General features: G+C 34.8%; 1 protein-coding gene across 3 annotated transcripts in view; it reads right to left on the bottom strand.

Moving 5' to 3' along the window:
* Positions 1-14,134, bottom strand: part of AKAP9 (A-kinase anchoring protein 9) — a 164,415-nt gene that overhangs the window by 88,618 nt on the left and 61,663 nt on the right. For all 3 annotated transcript variants that reach the window (XM_008048614.1, XM_008048619.1, XM_008048626.1), the window contains 4 exons: positions 13,209-13,347; positions 12,366-12,451; positions 8,093-8,207; positions 7,420-7,618 (listed from right to left, as the gene is read on the bottom strand). In XM_008048614.1, the coding sequence (XP_008046805.1) occupies positions 7,420-7,618; positions 8,093-8,207; positions 12,366-12,451; positions 13,209-13,347 (539 nt within the window). The remainder of the gene's footprint in view (positions 1-7,419; positions 7,619-8,092; positions 8,208-12,365; positions 12,452-13,208; positions 13,348-14,134) is intronic.

Below are 14,134 nucleotides of genomic sequence, written 5' to 3'. Positions count from 1 at the left end.
CATTAAAATAACATGATCTGTCTTAAATTTTAAAAGCAAGATGTGACAACTGTGTTGACTGAGCTGAGAACTGACTTTAGGAAGAAGTTAGGATAATGGCAGGGCCAGGAGAGAGATGAGAAGCAAAGCAGTGCAGCTCAGACTATTCTGAAGGTACAGAAAACAGGATTTCTTGATAGATTGTAAAAGAAGCATGAGAGAAAATCTCCACTGTTTCTCATGTATGGTCAAGTTTGGAAACCACCAATTGCAAAGAAAATGGAAGCTTTAGAAGGCTGTGCCAATAATAAGCAAACAATTTTAAAACTTATATTTAGGCTCCATATAAACAAGGGAGTATTTGGGATCAAGATGGCCAATGTAATGCAGCTAAAGAGTGCTTCTCCTACAGAACAAACCAAGATAGAGTTTTTTCATCACTCAGAAAGGAACAGAACCAGTTTCAAGCCCTATGACCCTTCACAGTGATAATAACCATATAGTGCAAAGAAGAAAAATAATCCATTGACCTGGGTTGGAAATAGCCAGACTCTTACCTGTACCACTACCACAGTTGACTTGTAGTGTCCAGACACAGTGGGGAAGGTGAGTGAGGGGAATTCAGGAGTTCTGTGCTCCTGCCGCAGATGTAGAGGGGTCCCTGACCTCTGTGGGAATCCAATCCCTCACGGAAAACTGACTTATCCACAGTTGTGGTCTGCCCAAGCCAAGATGGAGTGGTGCAGGAAAAAGGAAAGCTTTGAGCAGTGCCAGCTGCTATTTCCCAGGAACTTAAGCCTTATGGGCAGCACAACTGCTTTATAGCTGGTCTGGGAGAGTTCAGGACCCAAGGGCTACCTCTTGGGTTCAGAAAGTTCCTGGCCAGGGTGGGCTGCCTGAGAACACCAGAGACCGTGAGGCCAACTGCACTTCGACATTGACAAGGCAAACTGCCTGACACCAAGGCAGAAAGCCAGGTGGAACCTGTTGCCACAACAAATTCACTTCCAGTGTAAATTCTTCTAGGCTGGCCCTGCACAACAGCCTTACCCCCAATGGCCTGGGTCCTTCTCCAAATCCCCACTGGGGTAGCCAAGAGTGCACTCTTGTGGGGTATTAGAGTGCCTTCCTTCCACACCTCCCGAACTCCCCTAAAAAATCCAAACAAAGAATTTGAATATCTCCAGAGTCCCACCCTCTGTCTAGGCTGGCTGGGCACTTCCTTGGAGCAACACATGCCAAGGTGAAATCTCACAGCTACCAAAGTAACTGGCTTTCTCCCATAAGTTCCACCTCCTGGCTGGAGGTCAATAGTATAGCCAACCACATCGGATATAATAACTCAGCTTTGGGGAAGGAATGATCCCAAACTTTAGCTAAAACCACTTTCTGAGCAATCCAACCACACAGGATACCATAAGCCAGTGCAGGTACCCAGCAGAGGACTGCCACAGCTAGCAACTAAGAAACTCATCCCACTAACCTCTAATAAGAAGAAACAATCTACCCAAAATGAGAAGGAACCACAAAGATAATCTGACAATAGAAAAAAAACAGAGTTCTCCAACAACCCAAAAGACCACATCAAATCTTCTGCAATGAACTCTAACCAAAATGTAATTTTGGAAATCCCAGACATATAATTCAAAAGGTTAACTATAAAACTGACCAATCAATTTCAGAAGAAAATTGAAAACCAACATAAATAAATTTTAAAAATGGCTCAGGACATGAATGAAAAAACTCTCCAGAGAGACACACACCTTAAAAAAAAAAAAAAGAGCTGGCATTCTGGAAATGAAAGAATCATTAAGGGAAGTAAAAACTACAGTGGAAAGTTTTAAAGGTAGACTAGAACAAGCAGAAGAAAGGATCTCAGTACTCGAAGACAAGGATTTTGAATTAACCCAATCAGACAACAATAAAGAAAAAAGAATCAAGAGAACAAAACAAAGTCTCCAAAAAATATGAAATTAGGTAAAACATGCAGACCTAAGAATCATACATGCTCCTGAGGCAGAAGAGATAGCAACAGGATTGAAAAATCTATTTGAGGAAATAATGAAGGAAAATGTCCCCGTCCTTGCCAAAAATCTAAACATACAAATGCAAGAAACTCAAAGAATCCCTAGAAAATTCATTGCAAAAAGGTCATCCCCAAGGCATATAATCATCTAGTTACACAAAAAGATAATGTGAAGGAAAGAATTTTAAAAGCAGTGAGACAAAAGCATAAAATAACTTACAAAGGTAAACCTATCAGATGAACAGTAGTCTTGGCAGAAGAAAGCCTATTAGTCAGAAAGGACTGGGGCCCCATCTTCAATCTTCTCAAGCAGAATAAGTCTGCCAAGGATTTTGTATCGCAAAAAACTACATTTCGTAAATGAAGGAAAAATGAAGTCTTTCTCAGACAAGCAAATGCTGAGAGTATTTGTCACCACTAGACCAGCTCTACAAGAGATACTCAAAGGATTCTAAATATAAACAAAAGGTCAAAATACATCAGTGGAAAAACGCTGAATATCACAAAGGTCACACCTTATAGAACACCAACACAATAAGACAGCAAAGCAAAAATATAACAATCAGTATGATGAATGGAATAGTACGTTACAAAATCATTATTAACTCTAATGTAAATGGTCTCAGAACCCCACTAAAAAGATACAGACAGCAGAATGAATATAAAAAAAAACAAAACTCAAATATCTGTTGCCTTGAAAAGACCCACTTAAATCACAAAGACTTCTATAGATTCAAGGTAAAAGGGTAGGGAAAAAATGTTCCACGCAAATGGAAACCAAAAATGAGCAAGAGTAAGCATTCTTGTATCAGATAAAACAGACTTTAAATAAACAACAGTAAAAAAAGACAAAGATAGTTATTATATAGTGATAAAAGGATCAATCCAACAAGACATAACTACTTTAAATATATATGCACCTAACACCAGAGCATCCAGCTTTATAAAACAAATTCTACTAGCCCCCCCCCAAAAAAAGAGATACTGGGAAACTTCAACACTCCACTGACAGCAAAAGACAGAACATCAAGACAGAAAGTCATTAAAGAACCATTGGTGTTAAACCAGACTCTACAGCAAATGGAACTAACAGACATCTACAGAACATGCCATCCCAAAACTACAGACTACACATTTTTCTCATCAACACATAGAACATTCTCCAAGATAGACCAGATTACAGGCCATATAACAAGTCTCAACAAATCCCCCAAAATTGAAATCAAGCACCTTCTCAGGCCACAGTGAAATAAAACTAGAAACTGACTCCAAGAAGAACTCATGAAAGCAAACAAAAAATGGCAGTCAATTTGGTCTCACATGATCCTCAGATCAAAAATGAAATCAAGATGGAAATTTAAAAATTCCTTGAAATAAATGACAACAAAGTTATCAAAACCTCTGGGACACAACCAAAGTTGTGATCAGAGAAAAACTTATAGCACTTAAGGTCTACATATCAACAAACTAACATCACACCTGAAGGAACTAGAAAAACACAAACAAACCAAACCCAAAGCTAACAAAAGAAAAGAAATAATGAAGATCAGAGCAGAACTAAATGAAATTGAAATTTGAAAAATACAAGGATCAACGAAACAAATTTGGTTTTCGAAAAGATAAATAAAATTGATTGACAGCTAGAATAATTAAGAAACAAAGAAAGAAGATTCTAATGAGCTCATTCACAAATAAAAATGGAGATATTACAACCGATATGATGGAAATGATATAACCAAGACTATTATGAACACCTCTATGCAAACAGACAATCTATGAGAAATAGACAAATATTTGGAAACATACAACCCAGCAACCTAGAATTAGGAAGAAATAGAAACCCTGAACAGACCAATTATGAGTAGCAAGATTGAAACAGTAACTAGAAGTCTCCCAACAAAAACGTCCAGGACCTGATAGATTCACAGCTGAATTCTACCAGACCTTCAAAGAGGAACTGGTACCAATCATAATGAAACTATTCCACAAGATTAAAGAGAAGGGAATCATCCTTAATTCATTCTACAAGGCCAGTATCACTCTGATGCCAAACCAGGAAAAGGTACAACAACAACAAAAAAAACTACAGAACAATATCTCCTATGAACATAGATGTGAAAATCCTCAACAAAATATTAGCAAGTCAAATTCAACAGCACATAGAAAAATAATACACCACATGGGTTTTATCCCAGGAATGCAAGGATGGTTCAACATGTGCAAATCAATAAATAGGATCCACTACATAGACATAATTAAAAACAAAAATCATATGATCATTTTAATAGATGCAGAAAAGCATTTGACAAAATCTAGCGTCCCTTCATGATAAAAACCCTCAGCAAAATAGGTATAGAGAGAACATTCCTCAAAATAATAAAAGCCATATATGACAAACCCACAACCAATGTCATCCTAAATGGAGAAAAGTTGAAAGCAACCCTACTTAGAACTGGAAAAAGGTAAGGATGCCCACTTTCACCACTCCTATTCAACAAAGTACTATAAGTCCTAGCCAGAGCAACCAGTCAAGAAAAATAAATAAAGTATATCCAAATTGGCAAAGAAAAAAATCAAACTCCTCTGTATGCCAACAATATGATCTTATACCTAGAGAATCCTAAAGACTCCCCTAAAAGACTCTAGGATTTGATAAACGAATTCAGTGAAGTTTTAGGATACAAAATCAACACACACAAATCAGTAGCATTGCTATACACCAATAGCAACCAAACTGAGAATCAAATAAATAATTCAATTCTATTTACTATAGCAGACAAAAAGCTGAAATATCTAGGAATATATTTAATCAAAGAGGTGAAAGATCTCTATAAGGAGAACTACAAATGTCTGACAAGAGAAATTGTAAAGAACACAAACAAATGGAGAGATATCCCAAGTTCATGGATAGGAAGAATCAATATTGCTAAAATGACCATATTACCCAAAGTAATCTACAGATTCAACACAATCTGTACCAAATTACAAACGTAATTTTTCACAAAACTAGAAAAAGCAATCTTGAAATTCACACAGAACCAAAAAAGAGCCAGAATAGCCAAAGCAGTCCATAGCAAAAAGAACAAAGCTGGAGGCATCACTTTACCTGACTTCAAATTATATTACAAGGTTGTAGTACTCAAAACCACATGGTACTGGTACAAGAACAGACACAAGGACCAACGGAACAGAATAGAGAATCCAGAAATAAACCCAAATACCTACAAAGCAGACAAAAACAATGGAAAAGGACATTCTATTTCAAAAATGGTGCTGAGAAAACTGGATAGCTACCTGCAGAAAAATAAAATTGATCCTTATCTTTCCCCATATACAAAAATTAACGCAAAATGGATTGAAGACTTAAATGTCATACCTGAAACCATAAAATTCCTAGAAGAAAACTTAGAAAAAACTGGACATCAGCCTAGGCAAAGAATGGCTAAAACCCCAAAGGCAAATGCAGCAAAACAAAAATAAACAATGGGATTTTATTAAACAAAAAAACTTCTGCATAAGTTTAGTATATCTACACCATGGAATACTATTCGGCTATCAAAAAGAAATCATGTCTTTTGCAACTTGGATGGAATTGGAGAATATCATCCTAAGTGAACTAACTCAGGAACAAAAAAACAGACATTGCATATTCTCACTAATAAGTGGTAGCTAAACTAAGGATATGCAAAGACATACAGAATGGTATAATGGACACTGGAGATTCAGAAGCGGGGGATGGAGGGAAAAAAAAATCACCTATTGGGTAGGTACAATGTGCTCAGGTGGGGGTGTGGGTACATCTAAATCCAAGACCAAAAACTATTTGTACCCCTCAAAGCTCTTGACATGAAATGAAATGAAATGAAGGAAGGAGGGAAGAAGGGAGAGAGGAAGTGAGGGAGGGAGGGAAGGGGGACGGAGGATGGGCTTCCAAAGAAGTATAAACATTCAATATTTTGTCCACTACCACCACCCAGAAAAACTGTGTTCATGCTCCATTAACAAATGCCTATGAAGACATCAGTCCTAAAATAGCAGAACCAACCAAAGTTAGATTAAATCTCTGAGGATTTTATAGAGCTAGTTATACACTATTGTACACTTTCCAACTAAATTATAAACTGTTCATTCATTTAACCAATATTTATTGAATATCTATTACGTGCAGGGTGTTTGGGATATATCAGTGACTTACATGGACAAACATCACCACCCCAATAAAGCTCAAAGTGCTTCATTAAAGACAAACAATAAACAATATAAAAGCAACCCACCCCACCTTCAAATATTTATAAGTATATTTGTGTATAAGTAATATTTATATACTGTAAGATGTGTATAATGTATATATGCACAAAAAATAGATAACATTAAGTAATATTTTTAAAATGAAGTAGGGATACAGAGTTCTAGGGAACAATTTTTAATTTACACAGGGTGATCAAGAAAGACCTCATGAGAACATGACATTTGAGTAATGATCCTAAGGAAGTGAGAGTGTTGGCCATGGAAATATTTGCCGAAAGATCATTCTAGATAGAATGAACCAGGTAGACAGAGAAGTCCCTAAAGCAGAAGCATACCAATAAATGCTTGTTTGAGTACCCCAGCAAGGTTGTATGGTTTATGAATAGTGACAGGCATATCAGTAAAAGATTAAAAATTCAGAGAGGTCATGGGTATTTATCATGTAGGACCTAGTAAGACACTGTAAGGACAGAAGAATACTGGAATAAAGTGATCTTTCTTAAATTTTAAAAAGTCTGGTACCTGTGTTGATTGTACTGACAACAGACTTTAGGAAGATGAAACATGGTAGGCCCAGTGGGGTGGTGGGAAGCAGTGCAGTTCAGATGTATTCTGAAGGTAGGGGACACAGGATTTCTTGATAGATTGGAAAAGAGGTATGAAAGAAGAGTTATAATAGATAGAGATAGCTGCAGAAGGAGTACATTTTGAGGAGAAGATCCAGAGTTCTGCTTTGGATATGATCAATGCTAACATTAGACAACCAAGTGGAGGATATCAGATGTGAGTTAATGATCATACCTTAAGTATTCACCATATCCTTAAGTATTCAACATATCAAAGTAGCAAAGACTAGGCACAGAATATACCACAAATACATGCCACCTGATTTAATTCAGTAGATTAGTAAGAACCGGCATCCTCATAAAATAAAATGTAAGTGAAATCTGTATAATAAAATGTCTTTGGTTTATACCAACATTTATTTCACATATTTCAAAGATACAGAATTATCTCCTGTTCTTATTTCTTTAAAATGCTACATCCTATCTCTTTCAGCAACTTTGCTTACATTATATTTTTTTCTTAAAATAACCATTCTGGATGATACTATGATTGTTATAAGCTACACAAACTGTTTAATGAAGTCATTAAGTAAATGATACCTTGGCTGAACTGTGCACTCAGTAACAGCTTGAAGCCTCTCCTGCAAGCAGTGAATCTCTGCCTTATAGTTTCTTTCAGTTTCTTTCAATTGTTGCTGCAAAGAGGATATTAAGTTTTCTAATTCTTGAATTTGTTCTTCAAGGTGTTTAGTTTTTCCAGTATCTTGCAGAGAAGACAACTTGCTTTTATGATTGACATCTGCATCATACAAATAGAAGAAAATGCACATTTCAATACAAATTTTGTAGTGAAATACCACAATCACTAATCATGCAGAACACAGTGTGTGCAGATAATTCTTCTTTGGAAAAACAAGCTTTTAGTGGTAATAACTCAGGTTTCAATTTGAACTCATTCTGACTGATGAAAACAAGAAAATATAAATAGTGAATTCAACATCATTTCTTCTATCTCAGGGTTCTAGTACCCTTATCCAAAAAATTTTTATCTTTAAATTTAAAATAATTCAGAATTACAGAATGTGAGAGAAATGGGAAAGGACTCAAGAGGTAAACAGTCCAAAGCTTTCATTTTAAGGGTGAGAAAATTCAAATCAAAGAGGCTACAGTGAACTGCCAAGTTCACTAAGTTATCTCAAATTTTAAAGTAAAAAAGCAAATTATTGACTATTAAATATAAAAACCAATATTGTGGTAAGTAGTTAAAATTTACCAATTTCTTGCAAATTGGTCAGCTGAGAATGGGTTGGTAAAAACTCTGTTTTTTCTTTTGGAAGGTTTTCTTCTGCAAATTCAAGTTTCATACCATCTGTTTGACATCCTTGAATCTATTAAAAACAATAGAATAAATTCATTGACATAGATATATGATTCAGTATTTCAAAATCTTTATTAAAGCAACTTTGCATTTAAATGTTTTTTCAAAATCACCCCAAATTGTGAGTCTGATACAAATATTTTCCCTTTTAAATTATTCCCCATTCTTTTTTCACAAAGTGATTACATCCCTTTCCCCTCACAGCAATGAAATTACATAAGTTCTTTTCATATATGGAAGGAAGTTCATTGTAGAACCGAAACAGGTGCTTCACTGAACTTCGGTGAAAACACATAACAATATTTATATATGACTCGTTCTTTGAAATTTCAACTCATATACAATAAATATTATATCAATACTTAATATAACTCATTCATCTCTAGATATATCCTATGTGCAACCAGGTAACTGACAAATGGTATGTGGCTCTTTATTGTCAACACAACAAAAACAAGAAAATAATGAAAATAGATAAATCTCAGCTTAACCTTAACTAAAGTGAGGCAGCAATATTTCAGATGCATATGTGTACTAATTCATTCATCAAATATTTAATATTCTATGAGACTAGCATCGTGACAAGGTGGAGTAAAAATATAAAATCAACAAAAACAAAGCAAAACAAAAAAACCAATGTATCTGTCTTCATAGGATTTAACAACTAGTTGGGGAGAAAAATTAAACAATTAGGCCACAACAACTGACCCTAACAACGACATGGAAAAAAGAATGATGTGGGTCTGAATAATTATGGAGGAAGTAACATTTGACTTAAGCCTCAAGAATTTTTGACAATAATTTGGAAAGGATCTGAGGAAGAAAGAGTAAGAGCATTTGTGAAAGAATGACCTATGCCATAAGTAGTGAGGACAGTGGTCTTGTTGAGAGGGACTTAATTTGGATAAGGAGGGGGAAATAAAGCCAGTTAAATAAGGTAGATCCAAATTACAGAAGACCTTAAAAGAAAGAGGTAAGAGTTTGGACTTGCTAGACCAGATGAACAAAGGCTATTGTGGAAGCAGATGAGCATCAAGATAAAAGTTATTTCTCATGAAGCCTGTATTAATTGATCACTACTCCTATCAAGTCTTCTACTCAACTACTACTGAGCACAGTGGCTCACACTTATAATCCCAGCATTTTAGAAGGCTAAAAAGGAAGGATTGCTTGGGACCAGGAGTTTGAGACCAACCTGGGCAACAAAGTGAGATCTCATCTCTACAAAAAATAGAAAAATTAGCCAGGCTTGGTTGTGTGCACCTGTAGTCCCAGCTACTCAGGAAGCTGAGACAGGAAAATAGCTTGAGCCCAGAAAGTCAAGGCTTAGGTGAGCCATGATCAGACCACTGTACTCTAGCCTGGGTGACAGAGTGAAACTCAGTTTGAAAAAAAAAAGTAATAATAATAACAACAATAAATAAACAGAAGATTTTGTAATTCTGAAAGGTTTAGAATCTAAGAGAAGAAGAATAAACAAATAATATGATACAAATGAAAGTCTGTATAAGGCACTATAGGAACATGGAAGAAGAAGAATAATCAAGTATTTAAAATAATGGAAAAAGGTTAAGTGCAATAAGCACATGCTTGTACAACTGCTAAGTGAAAAGAGTCTAAGTCTAGGAAGGTAGGTAAAGATGATGACACAGAGGAAGTAACATTGAACCAAATGGAACAAGCAAGAACAAACCAAGGAGAAGGGGAAGGGGCAGTCTAAAGCAGGAAAGACAGCATGCAAAAAAGTCCAGAGGTGTTAACTATAAGGGTATAGTTTGGAAACTAAGTGTTTCAGTATGGCTGAAATGAGGATGAAAATTAGAAGACGACACCAAAAGGTTAGGCCAGTGATGTACTGCAGTCCTGACTCTCATCCCCAAAATCTCTGGGATGCTCTGCAATTGTAGCCAACTTACAGTTTGAAAATGTGAAATCTACTCATTATCCCATTGTGCAGAAAAGAGTTAAGGCCTGCTTGTAAGTTTGGCCCTCTGCTGGAATCTGGGAACTTAAATGGTAAACAGCTCCCTACACTGATATAAAAATTTGTCTAAGTGGTAAGCAAGGCTTATTATGCCTAGACTGTGCCAACACTGTTTATGCTGAACATATACCTTCCTTCTGGAAGTCTGGATTTTGAAACATGGTAGGCAAATTAATCTCCCTTCAAGACTGCCTTCACGATGCTTTGCCTATAATCACAAATTTTCATCAATCTATTAATGTCTACAAGATAAAAGTTCAGCCTAGCATTCAAAGTCTGGTATAATCTATCCTCTCTAATCTTAGGGTTCATTACTCTCACAGCAATATTAACAAAATATATTCTACTTACACCTCCAAGATTTTCCATCATGTCAGCTCACCCACCCAGAATGCTATTCTCCCTCTGCCTTCCTCATCCAAACCTACAGATCTTTCATATCTAATTCAAGTCCCACTTCCTCCAAGATATATTTCCCAATTATTTCAGTCTATACTTATTTGCATGTTTGCTTGATTCCAAGAGTACTTATCTACATTTCTCTTTTTCATCTGTTTATTTTGGAAGACTTCCTAATATTTTTAAAAGCAAAACATTTCAGATAAAATTGATAAATTAAAAGAACTACCAATACTAGGCCCTATTCCTATATACAGCAACAAGAGACTTAAACTGGGCAGACTCTGCCCCTTTGGGACGAGGCATGTTTTCTCCAGGTTTCACCAGGTCTTCTTTGTTTATTTTATGAACTAAGCTAATATAGGCATTTACATTCGTGACCCCTGGCACATACTTCCTCCCTTCATGACTTAGTTGAAATGATTGTAAAGAACCATTAAAAGGCATAAATCCATACTCATATGGATAAGGTTAGGCTTACTTGCACAGAAATGTGGGGAGTGGGGAAGGAGACAAGATGGAAAGAAAGTGGGAAGGAAAGAAAGAGCGGGAGGAAGAAGAATTTCAGTCAAAATATACCCTCATCAGCACTAAAATTTCCACTGCTTATCAGTTAAATCTTTCAAATCTGCCTAAACATCTTAATTATAACTGAACATCAAAAAGCACACCAAATAAGCACATAGATCTGAGAATTATAATGCTTATCCTTGCCAATATATATTTTAAGTCATTTTTCTGATACAGTTAATAAATTATGCTGTGTCCTGTATTCTAGTTTACCTACTTTTCTATGAACACATTCTTAAAAACAACTGCTTAAAAATAAAATTGACATGCATAACATGGTGTGAAACTAATTAGCTATGTGCTAAACAACTGCATTACCAATTTTTTCAGAAACAGAAGGACCCCTTGCTTTAATTTTATATGTAAAATTAAATGCAACTGTATCATAGTTTACATTTGACATCTCATATACCAGAGTGCCAAAAAAAAATGTATACACATTTTAAGAGATGTTATCTATGTATTGTTTTTCGATGTTGAATTGAATTACGGTAGAAATGTGTGTAGTATGATGCTTGCTCAAAAGATGGTGTTAATCAAACGAACACTAGCATCACCACATAACAGGCAGAACAATCAAAGAAAATGGCGGAAGCACGGTTGTGTTCGAGGAGCACAAGACCTGCACAAGACCATTTTGAAGTGGTATTTGAAATCCAAGAACGTTGTACAAGTACAACAACAATGTGTGAGTACACAACAGAACCTCTAACACATCTAACAATTGCACACATTCGTGATAAGTTTGAGACGCATGGTACTGTGTGTGATATGCACAAGGGAAGATCTGAGAGGCCTTGCACATCAACAAGTCCCACCGTAATCGTGTCTGGATGCTGATAGTAACTACTTCAAGCACGTCTTGTAATTGTAGAAGTCAAACATGACTTGTACTCATCTTTTTGTTAGTGGTATATATTGAGTATTCCAATTTTACTAGTTTTTTCCTTTCTTAAACTGTGTATACTTTTTTTTGGCACCTTCGGTACATATTAACAAGATTTCAAAAGTTCTCTAAAGGGGTTAATATTAATCAACTTGCAGAAATTCCTTCAGCTTACTGATACAAATTCTCTGTTATAAATATATGACACTTTTCCTAATCTTCTTTTTCATTTTATCTTATTTAGAAATTCTTGGTTGATAAAGCAGCTTACGAAATAGCAGATAACACAATAATGGCAAACATCGTAACACACTTTTCATTTCACAGACCTTTCTTAATCGTGTCTGAAGTAACAAGAGTTTGTTGTATTCTTCTGTTACTTTGTTGAGAAGCATTTGCATGTTTTCTTGAACGTCTAAATGATTTTAAAAAAATAATAATTTCACTCCATAGTAAAAGTCTGCATCTTATAATAAATATTATTCACATATTTACAACTTTAGAAAATTGCCTGCTAGAAGTAAACCTCATATATTTAGTAACCAAAAACTAAAATCTCATTAACATGAAACACCAGCAACAAAGATAACTTCAAAGTTTCATATTAAAATATGTTTCTTTTGGTATTCATTAGTTTGTACACACTTTATTCATTATCCATACAAATGGTCAGTGTTAGGAAACATTTTATCTGTGGAAAGATGCTAAAAATTAATAAAGGATGTTATTTGTTAAAATAAAATAATACTAGACTTATGTTAAGAGAGAGACCTAATATTATTTCTTATTCCTTAATTTTCTTATTTATTTTAAAACAAGAAATCACTGACATAAACTTATTCAATAAATACAACTACTTTTAAAGATTTGGATCTATAGAGTAAAAAGTTAAAGGAAAGAATTAGAATAAAGAAAAAGAAGGGAATAGAGGAGTAGAAAATAAACTTGTGGACAGCAGCAATTATCTTTATATCATAGTTTCTACATTAAGAAAATAAAAAAATGTATGTTAAATGTAATATTTCATTTCATGAATGTGACAGGAAGACAAAATATTAAGATGATCAATTCAACTTGGCTGAGTTATTAAAACATAATTAAAGATAAAAGTATGTCACCAATTGATTTAAGGAAATTAAATACTATTTAATAGTATGGCAAGTTTTTATTACCTTGAACTTCATATTTATAATCTTGTAATTCTGGTTCTTGATTTTCAGAGGCATATACACCAGAATTCCCTCTGTCTTCTACATTTACTTCATATTTTAAAGCAGGAGTATAATATTCACCAAAGACATTGCACAAAGTCTGTGAATAACAAAATTGGGTATTTTAAGAAATTAAAAGTTTGATTTTGGCCTCTAAAGGTCATTAAGCATTGTTCTTCTAAATGCAAAAGACAGTCAAAATGGTACAGAAAAAAAATCACTTAAGAAAACTTCTTTATCCACAAAATCAAAATCTGTGAAAGAAACAAACAAGTCTAAATCTTTCTATATACCGGGGGTACCAAAAAAACGTATACACATTTTAAGTGATGTTCATCATATCGAGAAGTGTCTGAGCACTAATGGTAACCACTTTGAGCGTCTCTTGTAACTGAAGAAGTCAAACGTGACTTGGTATTCATCTTTTGTTATTGGTGTATATTGAGTATTACAATTTTAATAGTTTTTGCCTTTGTTAAAATGTATACTTTCTTTGGCACCGCCTGTATATGTGAAACATGAAGCTGTTTTACATCAGGAAAATACTGATAACATTTACTGTACAAAATAATTTTGTCTCCTTCCTTCTAAATAAATACATATGTGTATATATGTGTGTGTACATACATGTGAAAAATATATCTTGTACTTTTGGCACCCTCTGTATACGTGAAACATGAAATTTTTTAATATCCAGGAAAATGCTAATACTATTCATTGCACAAAAAATAATTTTTTCTGCTTCCTTCTAAATAAATATATATGTGTATACATATATAAATGTATATAAAGTATATTTTGTACTTTTTTTTTTGAGTTGGAGTCTTACTTGGTCGCCCAGACTGGAGTGCAGTGGCCACTCCCGGCCACTGCAGCCTCGCCTGCTG

The sequence above is a fragment of the Carlito syrichta genome, unplaced genomic scaffold, assembly GCF_000164805.1.
Source record: "Carlito syrichta isolate Samal-C Ts95f unplaced genomic scaffold, Tarsius_syrichta-2.0.1 Scaffold47750, whole genome shotgun sequence".
Classification (NCBI taxonomy): domain Eukaryota; kingdom Metazoa; phylum Chordata; class Mammalia; order Primates; family Tarsiidae; genus Carlito; species Carlito syrichta.
Note: the sequence above shows the minus strand (reverse complement) of the source record. Positions and strands in the feature narration are given on the sequence as shown.